The sequence below is a fragment of the Lactuca virosa genome, chromosome 2, assembly GCF_052849685.1.
Source record: "Lactuca virosa cultivar CGN04683 chromosome 2, Lactuca_virosa_CGN04683_v6, whole genome shotgun sequence".
Classification (NCBI taxonomy): Eukaryota; Viridiplantae; Streptophyta; class Magnoliopsida; order Asterales; family Asteraceae; genus Lactuca; species Lactuca virosa.
This window is the reverse complement of record NC_136427.1, coordinates 140,332,250-140,345,980: the sequence shown is the minus strand read 5'-3', so window position 1 is coordinate 140,345,980 and position 13,731 is coordinate 140,332,250. Positions and strand designations below refer to the sequence as shown.

Genomic DNA, 13,731 nt, shown 5'->3' with positions numbered 1-13,731 from the left:
TTTGCATGCCCCAAACAAGTCCAAACTCCAAAAATGATATTCTACTTCCATGAAATTGGTCTCAACTCTAGCATGAACTCATTAAGACTACCAATGTGACAACTTGCTAACTTAGGGAGTCATTTAGCACCAAGGGTGACAACCCTTAGCCTAAAAATCGGATTTGGACTACAAAGCTTCATCCTTTGGACCAAAATGACTTCAAAACCAAACTACACTAGATCTAAGCACTCTTATGTAAAGTTATGAACTTTATACCTCCAAAGAGTCCCAAATGATGATGTTATCCCAGATCTATGAGCTCAAACTTCCCAAGTCCTTCCTTGCCAACTTCTTCTTTCCTCTTCCAAGCTTAAAACCACCAAAATGGGCTTTTCAAGGTCAAAATTACACAAGAATGAAGGGATGGGGCGTTCTAGGGTTTCTCTGAGGTTGGGGAGGCTGATAAGGGGATAGGGTTTGAGCCATAATGCTCCTTATGTAGTGGCATACCCTAAAAATTAGGGTTTTGGGTCTCTGAGAGTACGTTGGGCGTACTCCTCCCACACCCGCGATCATTTACTCCACTATGCTGGGCGTAAAAATTAGGGTTTTGGGTCTCTGAGAGTACGTTGGGCGTACTCCTCCCACACCCGCGATCATTTACTCCACTATGCTGGGCGTACTCCCAACTTACGATGGGCGTACCCAGCCGGGCACGTGCATGTTTCCCTTGTATGCATGGGACTTGCTTGCCAAACATTTCCATTAGGGACCACTAATGCTAATAACTTCAAAGTGCTATAACTCCTTCGTTCTAAGTCCGTTTCCGATAAACTTTATATCCACGAAAAGGTGGCAAGAAGCCCTACGCTCCTTGCCACATACCCGAGTCTTAAAACCTTTCGAATAGAACCCGAGACCCATAAACAACCGAATCGCTTATACCTAAGGCCTCCGAAACCACAACCGAAGCACTTTTCAAATGGGGTGTTACAGGCCAAGTGATCAAACTCCTAACGGATAATCATGCCCCAACTAGCCAACCCAAGAGCTAAACCTAGAATAGAAAAAACTATCAGACTCCCGATACTTATCTAACAATGTAGATGCCTCCAAGGCACCAAAAAATATGCAATGAAAAGAAAATTTGTAGCGAACGAGTATCGACATACTTTCGTACAAATGGCAAATAAAAATGGACTGATCACCCATGCCACCCAACACAAAACCAATGAGAAAAACACAACCATAGGCCTCAAGGGCTTACCACTTCTCCCTAATAAACATGTCGACGAGGTTAGGAGAGCTGTAGATCCTGATCACGACAAGTAAGAGGCCTTAAAGGATCATAAGCTTTCCCTCGAAATGCATAATGCCTAAGCTCTTAGACCCCAAGGTGACGACCTTGATCTTGCTTAGACGACTAGGGTCGGAGTACAACTCCCCTTGATTCAGGGCTTAGATCAAAGCCCCAAAGCAAAGGCTTTCAGCTAGGAAAGAAATCCTAACGGAACGAACCAGCCAGATTTTGCACCTCCAGGCTAACTAAAGCCTCGACTCACAAGAGACTAACCTGAGGGTGAGGGTCGAGCCCGTCAGAACAGACGCTCTGGCCCCCTTAAGCTTGTCAAACAAACGATAACCACGACCAAGACCCCCAAAGGCCAACACTAACCTCTGGGAGAATCCAAACCAAGGTTGGCCAACACAAACCATCCAAGACGACAAAAAAGAGGGGGGGGGAGAAACACAATGAACTAAAAGCAAACTTAACACACAAAAAACAAAAAGAACATATTGTTTAACCTGGACAGCCCCCCGAGATTTGAAAATGACCACGCATGGCCAAAGAAGAAAATTAGACATTGTTTCAAAAATTGTTCAGCAAACACCATGAAGATGCAAATATCATCTTAAGCATCAAACAGTAAAAAAGGGTAAAAGCAAGCACTTACTGAGGGGTGGAGGAAGGTCCAGTGTGAGAAGGGCCACCTTCAAGATGGCCTTCCTCAGAGTTAGGATCATTGCACATTTGACGAAGGCCCCCTATGTCCAGCTCACCCAGGCGAAGGTAGGAGGCAAAGTCCGCCTCCATGAAAGATTTTATAGCAGCATTCATCGCCTGAGCATGCTCCGCAGTAGCGTTCGGTTCCCTGGAGACAAACTATCCGGCGAAAACCTGCTCCCGGATCACCTTTTTGCCATTCTCCACACCGGCAGCCACATATGCCACCTTCATCCGCTTAACCCCCAACGCAAACTAAGCACTCTCAACAACCTTATCCACCACCCTGACAATGCCTTTCTGAAGCAACCACCCCAAATCCTCCTCTGTAACCTTCCTTCTTGCAACCTCCTCCTTTAACCTCTTGTTAGTGCAATCCGCATGGCTCTCCAACACTCTCTTCTCCTCCACTAAGACCTCGATCCGTTAAGAAAAGCGTTCTACCGACCCATCCAAAGTAGCCACTTGGTCTTCCAAAGATACCTTCTCCCCTACTAACAAATCGTAGTGCTCCTCGAACGACCGCTTCTCTCCCTCTAACTCCAACAACCTTGCCTTCAGTTCATCCCGCTCGGCTTCAATCGAAGTAAGATCGCTCAAACCAGAATCGCTTTGACGAAGGGGAGAGACAGTCACCACCATGTACGAACCAACATGTGCAACTGCATATAAAAGGTTGTTCGAAAGATGTGAGTTAAAGAGGAGCTCCAAAGCCTCAATGGTAGCAGGGGGAAAAGAATAGGAGCCCCAATCATACGCCGTTGAGTATTGGGAAAGATGAGATTCCCGGTTATCCCCCACCCTGACACGTATATGGTCGGCGCTACCGGAGGAGCAAAAGCAGAACCCTCGGTCGCACCCTCCCCAGTCAGAAGCAGGACTGGTGAGTTTGGAACACCTTCGCAAGCAGCATCTGAGGCAGCAGTTTCCACTGGCTCCTCTTTAGGTCCACGAGGCAGTTCAGTCGTCCCTTCTTTCATCCCCTCCGACTATTTCAGAGTATCATCATCGGGGATGCCAACTACTATAGTGGTCTCCCTAAAATGGAAGTCCACATTTCTCCTCTTGAGAAGGCGTCAACCCGAGGAGCTGGCCTCGACAAACTCTGAAAGCGGCGAGTCCAGCCAGGAAAGCCGTCGTTTGGAGGTCGCACGAGTGTTGCGTCGAGTCAGTCCGGCCGACGCCACCTCCTCTTCCGTATCAGAAGGCATAGGGTCCTCACGGGAAATGCCACCGACAGGCTCATCAATCAACATCTGACCAACGGGAGGATCAGACCCGGGCGGAGAGCCAACAAGAGGACCGACAAGGGCCAAGGCACGGTCATGACTGACCGGTGGAGGGAACGTCTCAACCATGGGCACTTCCCGATATTTGCAGGTGCCCTGAAAGCAGCCCCTCAGCACCATCTCAAAGGGAAGGATCCTCTCGTGACCTGCAAACAAGAAACAAGCCAACATAGTTCTTCACAAACAAACATAAGAAAACAACAATCCAAAAGGGGGGGGGGGAGGAGAGGTACTTACCGTCTTTCTCAACATAAAACTGAAGCATCATCTCCCGAGCCCTCCAAGTAGCACTCATCCCAACTGCAGCCAACACATGATCCTCCTAATCTTCGCCATTGATGCATATGGTCTTCAATGCTTATGCTGCGGTGACACTAGCACCCCACAGTTCTGGTGCTCGATCGGAAAAAGTAGTCAAATGAGGATAGCTAAAACCAACAAGGTTGCGATTTACCCAGAGCCACCTGTCCTGCCAGTTCTTCTTTGGAGCCTTTTGGTTAATGATAAATGCATGAACACCCCGCCTCTAAAAAGAAGTCCGAGCGCCAGACTGAGTAGAAGAATTGAAGAAATCTTTGAATGCCCAAAATTGTAACAGAACTCCAAGGGTGCGACAGACGAGTTCAAAACCAACAATCTTGTTGACAGCGTTCAGAGTCAAATCGTCCACACAGAAGCCATACTGACACATCACCTCGTCGAAGAAGTTCGTCGTTGGCAGCCTCAGATCAAACTAGAAGATCGAAATGGGGACTCCAACCTTCCCTTCCGGCGGATGGGAAATTATAGCCACTTTTCGAGGGTATTCCACGCCATGATTAGGGAGAAAGCCAAACCGCTCTTTGGAGACCGGCGAACTCACTTGGAGAAGGAACGATTCCGGTATTGGGGCCGGCCATTGTTCGTCGAAAAACAGAGAAAAAGAGCAGCAAGATTAAGAAGAAACAAGAATAAAGGAGAAACTGACACAAACGGGGGAAGATTTAAATGCATGTGTGAAGTTCAAGCGGTTATGATGATGGAAACTGCTTGTGTAGACGCTTCCGTTACGTCAAAAGCTATGAAATAATCATCCCCACCAAACGCGTGTCCAGATCTAAGCTAGAACAACTCAGGTACCCTAAGCGAACGCTGACATCTACTAGCATAAGGGACTTGATGACGTATCCCACCAGGAATATGTCGAAATTAACGGAACTGTTCAGTCTAGTAGACGGTTTGGGCAAAGGGCAACGTATGTCTAACACCGCGTCCTCGCCCTCACCTACATGTGTACAACTTGACATAAATACCCTCATGTGCAAGTCAAATGGGGGCAGGTTAACGTTGGAATGGAGGGACATCCAACTCGGGGACTATTCGCGTGCAACTTAACGTCCGTAGGTACCATTTGAGGGAAATAACCATCGTAGGGACTACTTTAGGGAAAAAAACTAAAACCTAAAGGACCATTCAAGTAATTTGTTCATATATATATATATATATATATATATATATATATATATATATATATATATATATATATATATATATATATTCAGATAACTTGCAAAATCTACATATTTGATTTTTTTTGTTAAACGTCATTTGGTGTGGGCAACCTAGAAAACAATAAGGTTATTGGGTGTGGGCAACATGTTAAAACCTAGAAAACAATAAGGCTATTGGGTGTGAGCAACATGTTAAGACATGTTTTCATACCCAAATTTGCCATCGAACTGTCATCCTTAACACCATTTGATTTATGTAGGAAATGGTGTTCAAATGTTATAACATGTTATACATACACACACAAAGAGAGAGAGAGAGAGACTTTTGATTGGTTAATGCGGACGGTACTTCCCGTGGCCGTGATAACATTTATTACCATAACATCAATTAACATGAGAGGGAGGCCGTGTGCTGCCTGTTATGGCGGTTTTATTAGGCTTCCAAGTCGAATTAACGCCTTTTGGTGTTGCCCGTACCTACCGGTCTAACTATTTCTAAAAATCTTAATTTTTTGTTTAAACCCAAAAAACCTTTATTATAATTAGTTTGATGTTAAAAACATGGCTTGGTTTTTTATTGACATAATAATTGAATAAACGTTGAAACATGGTGGATGAGATTAGACCCTAATGAGAAGGACCCATTAAATATACGGATACACCCGGCAAAACGGCTTTCCTCTTCTTTTTGATTTATTAAATAACCTCAATAACATTTTCTCCCCTCTGTATCTCTCTCGGTTTCACATTCAACAGGAACTCTGACCTCCGATTTTCTATTCAAAATTGCCCGGCTGATCGATGGTTTGACATATTGAAGAACACCATCTACATCATCATTCATCATATCGCCATTTGGAACTTCATTTCTTCTTGCAATCCATCGAGCAACTTGAAGGATCATACTCTACAGGTGTAAAGTAACATCCTCCGTCTTCAGCCGTTTCTTCAACTGAAATCGCAATCTTCCTCATATTTCACACCCTGCAACTCATCTTTGTACGTGTCTGTAACTCAAAATTGTTTCCGATTTGAAGGCTAGTAGAATTTAATTCCATCAAATCGGTTGATTAGCAATCACTTCGGAATTGTTCCGATTCTTCCCATTTTTCCGTACGGTTTACTCGCCGTTTACTGTTGCCAGGCGTAAATCCGGCAAATCTCAATCCTCATTCAACCTTTTTCGAGAATTTCTTCAACAATTTCAGTGTTGAAGTTCCCAGTTTCTAATTCGTCTCGTTTGGTCAACTTTAAAGGGGTTGTTGTTTGTAGTGGGATTGGAGATTTGGAGCTGAAGTTTGATCTTTTTCTTCATCAACGAAACCGAAGCAGGGTTTCTCTTCCATGGTTGGAATTGAAGATTCCCTTATTAAATACAAGAATATAAATTAGGCAAACATGGTTAAAGGGAATATTTTCCATTACAGAAAGGACTCATGGCCTCCTGAAGAATACGTAAATCGGACTACTCTGCAACTCGTAAGTTCTTCTTCAACCTTCTTCACATCCTTCTTATTTTCTTTTACTTCCCCATAAGTTCTTGAAAATTCCATGAATTTTGGACATATCGAAGAGGTGGAATTTTTTGTATATATGCAGCTTGACTTCGATAGTGGTGCTCCTCCCGAACACGCATGGAGACGAAAGTTAAACAGCCATGCTGGTATTCTCAAGGAATTCAGTGTTACTTTCATGGAAGCAATGAAAATGGTAGTTTTTATAACCTTAAACTAACTAAAACATAAAATACCCAATTAATTACTCATTAATCTTGGTTTATATTTAGTAATGAAAATTTGATTACAGATTGGCCTTGGAATCCGTCTATGGTCATATGTAAGGGAAGAGGCCTCTCATGGAAGGGTAATCGACTATTTCTTTTTCTTTTCTTCTTTGTAATATCATTACGTAAATGACCATTTTACCCTTCTATATTTTACAGCGAGCACCAATTGATCCTTTCAATCGCGAAGGCAAGCCAGCAGCAACCCAAGGGGTTCCACTAGGTGGAATGGGGTAAATTTGTGATTAAAAAAAAAAAAAAAAAAGATTTGGATGTTTTGCTTTCATGGTCATATATATGAGAATAATGGTATTCATCATGTTGATGTTTTGTAGAAGTGGAAGTATAACTAGAGGTTTTAGAGGAGAGTTTAGGCAATTCCAAATAATTCCGGGTGCATGTGAGCCTTCTCCTATGATGGCCAATCAATTCTCCGTAAATCTCTGCCTTTTTATATCCATTTATCTTGAACTGTGTGTTTGACTGGGACTGAGACTCTGACTGATGTCACTGGCACAAAGTCCCACAAAAAAAAGGTGGGACAAGGACTAAAATTGATGTCAGCGGCACAAAATCCAACGCAAAAAGGTAGGACATGGACTTGCTTTTGATTTCTCATCTATGCAAAAGACGTAAATGCCCTCGTCACCCAGATTTTTATAACAAACACAACATTGATAAGCGTCTTAATTCGAAAGCATTAAATCCAACTATAGATTTTTATTTCGCGTGATGGTGGGAATAAAAAATACGCATCGGTTTTATCCCCGGGACAACACGATGGAACAGGGTAAGAATATAAAACAAACAAATACAAATCGTGAAATCATACAACTTTTTTTTTTCTAAACGTTATAATGTAATAAACTGTATTTAATTATTTATATATGTATTTACTTAAGAACGGATCAAGGGTTGTCATCATGGGGGTGGAATTTAAATGGTCAACATTCAACATACCATGCGTTATTTCCACGAGCATGGACAGTTTATGACGGTATCATTATATCATTTTACTTTTTATTTAACATTTTTTTTTTAAAAACTTTTTTGGTTTATTTTTAACAACTTTTTATTATCAGGTGAACCTGACCCTGAACTCAAAGTATCATGTCGTCAAATATCTCCATTTTTACCTCATAATTACAGAGATAGTAGTCTTCCGGTTACCGTTTTTGTTTACACGGTATATAATATAAATCTAATGATCTAGTCCCAATGTGTATCATTTTTTGTAAATCTTTTGAACTAATAAGGTTTTTTTTTTTTTTTTTTTAAGTTGGTGAATACTGGGAAGGAAAGGGCAAAAGTCAGCCTTCTCTTCACATGGGCGGTATGTTTGTTTGATTCTGCTATTGTATTAGCAAAAAATAGCAATGTATTTTCGTTATGGATTTTGACATTTTGACTATTTATTGTATTTGTAATATATAGAATTCGATTGGAGGAACCTCACACTTTTCAGGAGATCATGTGAATGAGCCTTTCGTGTAAGTTTGATAAATGCAAGAAATAGCAATGTACTTTCAATGTAGATTTTTCACAATATAATGTCTTAATAAGAAAAAAAAAATTAAAACTACAATGATGCAATAGAAAGAAATAATGTAAGATGCTATAATACAAAAATACACGAAAATATTTTATTTATTTATTTTTGTATTTAGCCTTTTTTTTCTTACGCAAGGCTATTTTTTATTTTGGCAGAGGTGAAGATGGAGTTTCCGGTGTGCTTCTACATCACAAGTAAATTCAATATATGACACTTAAAAAAAATATCCAATTTTCTAATAGGATTTTAATTGTTAAATTTTAAGAATTGTACTTTGAAACATCCAATCATATTACCAATTACACGATTGTACTTTCAAATCTTTTCTTTACTGACATTGTACTCTAAAGAATCTACCTAATTATATCAGTGAAAATATCTTTTGTATTATTATGTCACTGCTATAATTAGGTAGATTTTTCAAAATACACCGGTATAAATACTATAATAAACAAATAGACAAAAAAATACATTTCTAATGAATATTACACTATACAGGACAGCTAAAGATAACCCTCCTGTTACTTTTGCCATAGCTGCATGTGAGACCCAAAATGTAAATGTGACCGTTTTACCAAGTTTTGGATTATCTGATGAAAGCCACGTCACTGCCAAAGATATGTGGGGTAAAATGGCACAGGTGTATTTCCTATTCTCTATAAAAAAAACATTATAACAACATTGTACTTTCAGTTTTTATTTTGAGTAAATTACAAATTTGGTCCCTATTCTTTACACAACATTACATGTTCAGTCCAAAATTTGAAATTATCCCAATGTTGTCCTATTTGGTTGCAGAAATGCAAACCTAAGGACAACGTTATTGATTATACTATATATTAAAATAAATTGGCTTAGGAGTAGTAAAGTTTCTATGTTTCACACTTTTGCCACAAAGTTTCCTATTTTAGATTTTGGCCACAAGGGCTTAGGAATAATATAGTTTTGTGTTTCACACTTATGCCACAAGAGTTTTTTATTTTAGATTTTGGCCACAAGATTTTTCTATTTAAGATTTTAGCCACAAGACTTTTCTATTTTGTCTCTAGACTTTCGTATGTTAGCACTTTCCACCCCTACTTTGTATAATGACACTTTTCATCCACCTACGTTGTAAAATATCACTTTCATCCCCTCAAATTTGTACAACAACAATTTCCGCCCCCTTACCTTTTCGTATATTGGTAGATTTACAAGTTTCATCCCTAGAATTTTGTTTGTCCACAAGTTTGGTCCCCCTGTGCAAAGTCAGGGTAATATCATTCTAGTTGGGACAATTTGAAAATTTGGACTGAACTTGTGATTTTTGGTAAATTGTAGGGACCAAATTTGTAATTTACTCCTAATGTTTTTGATATTTGTATAATTTTTTTTGTTTGTTATTTATGAATGATTTAGGATGGAGAATTTGATAGGGAGAATTTTGAAAATGGAGCTACTTTTCCATCATCAGCAGGGGAGGCGAATTGTGCTGCGGTGTCTGCTTCTGCATGGGTTGAACCGAATGGGAAGTGTACGGTCGCGTTTGCTTTGGCATGGTCTTCTCCAAAAGTCAAATTCATGAAAGGAAAATCATATCACAGGTTTTTTAATCTTTATCCAAGTTCTGTATATAAGGGTGTGTTTGGTTTTGACGGAATTGGAATCCGAGATTCCATTCCATGGTGGTTGCCAAATGGACGGATTTCAATTCCGTCAGAATCAGTTTTGAAAAAGTTTAATTCCATTCGTTGTTTTGTATTAGTAAATGAAAAGGTTAATCTCATAAAAGACCTTATATTTGTGTTTTTTCCGGATTAAATCTCAACTTTATTTTTTGCGTGAAAAAACCTTGTATTTTTTCAATTTTTCCAAAAAAACCCTCAATCTAATCTTTTGATTGCTTCCAAATAAACCCTTAACTTTATTAGTTTTTCTCAAAAAAAAACCCTCGCATTTTACCATTTTTTTGGAAAAAAATGACTAAAAGGGCAAAGATGAGAAAAATGAAAAAAATACAAGGTCTTTTTCAGGTAAAAAATAAATTTGAGGTTTAATCCGGGAAAAACATAAAATATAAGGTCTTTTATGAGATTAACCCTAAATGAAAACAAAAATTCAGTTATGTATATTTTACAATAAACATATAATATTTCAATTTTAATATAAATTAAAAATTACTAATTTTTAGAGTGAATTTCAAATATGGTCCCTTGCTTTTTGATTTTGCCCGTTATTAGTCCAAAATTGAAAACGTTTTCATTATTATTTGTCCTTATTTCAAGGTTTCATATCAATTTTGGTCGTTCGAATCTTGAAATAAGGATGAAAATCGATATGAAACCTTGAAACAAAGACCAGAGTCAGATTATGATTGTTTCAAATTTCAATTTTTTCGCCTAAACAATTTTGTATCTTCGATTTATTGATTTTTTTTATGTTTTTATTTAATTTTTTGTTTTTCAGGAGGTACACGAAATACTATGGTACTTCCGAGGGGGCAGCTGAGGACTTGGTTCATGATGCTTTGACAAGTGGGTATTTAAAAAACTCTAGTTATCAAATTCTTTTATATTTTTTGTGATCTAGTGTTGATATAATATATGATTTGGTTTAGATTATAAAAGATGGGAAGAAGATATCGAGAAATGGCAAAATCCTATCTTGAAAAATGATGATCTACCAGAATGGTTGGTGCTTTTACATTCTTTGAATAATCCTATAGTTTAGTATCATTCAATTTTACCTTATTATTATTATTATTATTATTATTATTATTATTATTTTATAATCGATCAATTTTGATATAACTTTTATTTTTTCAGGTACAAGTTTACATTATTCAACGAGCTTTACTTTTTGGTTGCTGGTGGGACAATTTGGATAGGTATATTTAAATCCACAACAAAAATATTATCATCTTTTTATAGTTATAAACTACAAACAAAACTTAAGACTTTTATGGTTAAAATGAGTAATAATATCTGTCTAATTTTTTTTTTTCTAACTTGAAAAATTGTCAGATTTAGTCCTTTAATCCTAAAATTCTAACTTTATGAATATGACTTTGATACTTTCATTCAGACACTCCACTACCAGGAGCAGACGACTCCGGGAGTGATCGGAAACCACCGAGCATACAAGACAACGGCGATGCAAATTCTCTTGCAAATTCCAGCGAAGAAGATGAAACAGAAATTCCCGAAAGAGACGACACAACCATTTCCATAAACCCTAATCCAAAATCACATGATAATCACGATAATGATGATGAAAATGACGATGTTGGTAGCTTTCTATACCTTGAAGGCGTGGAATACATCATGTGGTGCACATACGACGTCCATTTCTACGCATCATTCGCTCTCCTCGAGCTTTTCCCCAAAATCGAACTAAGCATCCAACGCGAATTCGCAAAAGCTGTATTAACAGAAGACACAAGAAAAGTCAAATTCCTCGCAGAAGGGAATTCGGGAATCCGAAAAGTGAAAGGCGCAGTTCCTCACGATCTTGGAACCCACGATCCATGGCACGAAATGAACGCATATAACATCCACGATACAAGCAAATGGAAAGACCTAAACCCTAAATTCGTCCTTCAAGCCTATCGCGACTTCGCCGCCACCGGAAATTTATCATTCGGAGCCGACGTATGGCCCGCCGTTCGTGCCGCCATGGAGTACATGGACCAGTTTGATCGCGACGGCGATTGTTTGATCGAAAACGACGGGTTCCCGGATCAAACTTATGACGCGTGGACGGTTCATGGAATTAGTGCTTACTGCGGTTGTTTATGGCTCGCCGCCCTTCAAGCCACCGCTGCCATGGCTGTCCAGTTAGGCGATAAGGGTTCCGCCCAGAAATACAAGAAGATGTTTTTGAAAGCGAAGATTGCTTTTGAGGCGAAACTATGGAACGGGTCGTATTTCAATTATGATGAGAATAGTAAGTCGATTCAGGCGGATCAATTGGCGGGTCAGTGGTATACGGCGGCGGCGGGGTTGCCGGATCTTTTTGAGGGAAGTAAGATTGAAAGTTCTTTGAGAAAGATTTTTGATTTTAATGTGATGAAAGTGAGAGGAGGAAGGATGGGAGCTGTAAATGGTATGTATCCGAATGGGAAAGTTGATGAGACGTGTATGCAGTCGAGGGAAGTGTGGACAGGTGTCACTTATGGTGTTGCTGCCACCATGATTCATGCCGGAATGGTGGAAGAAGCGTTTACTACGGCTGAAGGGATTTTCACCTCCGGGTGGTCGGAAGATGGATTTGGGTATGTTTTATTTTTCTTCATATTTTCCAACATTATTAAACGTTTAATGTTCTATGCAACTCAAAAGACAACCTTTTTACACATTTCATTTCAAGATTTTTAAAATTTAATGTTCTATATATGGCCCACTAGGTAGTTGACATCCGTGACCTACACTTTCTATGTACACAACATCCCACACTTTCTATGTACACAATGGCCCACTAGATGGTCTATATCCCTGAGCTGGCCCACTAGATGGTTGACATCCGTGAGTTGATCCACAATATCAATGTACACAACATCTGACGGTGGCGCACTAGGGGGTTGACATCCCTGAGGGGGCCCACTAGGTTGTTTACATTCGTGGGCCTATTAGGTGGTTGACATCCCTGAGTTGGCCACTAGGTGGTTGACATCCCTGAGTTGATCCACACTGTCGATGTAAACAACATCCCATTGGGGGGGGGGGGGGGGGGGCACTAGATTGTTTACATCCCCGAGGCCCACACTATAGGCCACTAGGTGGTTGATATCCGTGAGTTGATCCACACTGTCGATGTAAACAACATCCCACAGGGGCGCATTAGGTGGTCGACATCCCTGAGACCCACGAGACCCACACTGTAGCCCATTAGGTGGTTGACATCCTTAAGTTGGCCCACTAGGTGGTTGACATCTTTGTGTTAACCCACACTGTTGACGTAAACAAAATCACGCCACAGTTGCGCACTAGGTGGTTGACATCCCTGAGGGGGGCCCACTAGGTGGTTGACGTGTCTATGTACACAACATCCCACAGTGGCCCGTTAGATGGTTGACATAAGACTATAAAAGCTTAATGCCCACAAATCCACAGTCAGTCCAATATACATTGGAACTAAAATTCTCATACTGCAGTTGCTAAGATTCAAACCTTTGATATGTAGATATGCGTTTCAGACGCCCGAAGGATGGACAATGGACGGACACTTTAGATCATTGGTTTACATGAGGCCACTTTCAATTTGGGCGATGCAATCGGCTCTTTCGGCACCTAAGGCCATACTTGATGCACCTGGTGTAAATGTAATGGACCGTATTCAAACACCAGCCCTTAGTTCACGAACGTCTTTCAATTATAAGGCTGCTAAAAAGAAATCCCGTAAAGCCAAGTGTTTTAGCAACTCTGTGTTTCATTGTCTATAGAGATTTAATTGTTGAGCGAAAACTATTCCATTCCTACTTTTGTTGTGATTGTATTCATGCTAATTGTTGTTGTTTCATTCTTCTAAAGTTTCTTATAAATAGCAATATGTGTGCATTATGTGTTAATTAATATCGTTATAAGTTATGATTTGTCTTTCTTGGGTGAAATTTCAAATTCATGCAACATATTTTCTTGGCATTTTTATTGGGT

General features: G+C 39.8%; 1 protein-coding gene across 1 annotated transcript; it reads left to right on the top strand.

The window, feature by feature from the left end:
- The first annotated feature begins 5,446 nt into the window (after nt 1–5,446).
- On the top strand, nt 5,447–13,607 carry LOC145159540 (uncharacterized). Its single transcript, XM_079078547.1, has 18 exons — nt 5,447–6,245; nt 6,366–6,476; nt 6,573–6,629; nt 6,709–6,782; nt 6,885–6,984; nt 7,266–7,339; nt 7,452–7,546; nt 7,632–7,735; nt 7,829–7,882; nt 7,984–8,039; nt 8,257–8,295; nt 8,600–8,741; nt 9,500–9,684; nt 10,547–10,614; nt 10,698–10,770; nt 10,906–10,967; nt 11,165–12,353; nt 13,262–13,607. Exons 1-18 carry the CDS (start codon nt 6,165–6,167, stop codon nt 13,518–13,520), a joined length of 2,823 nt encoding a protein of 940 aa, XP_078934673.1. The 5' UTR covers nt 5,447–6,164; the 3' UTR covers nt 13,521–13,607.
- The last annotated feature ends 124 nt before the right edge of the window (nt 13,608–13,731 follow it).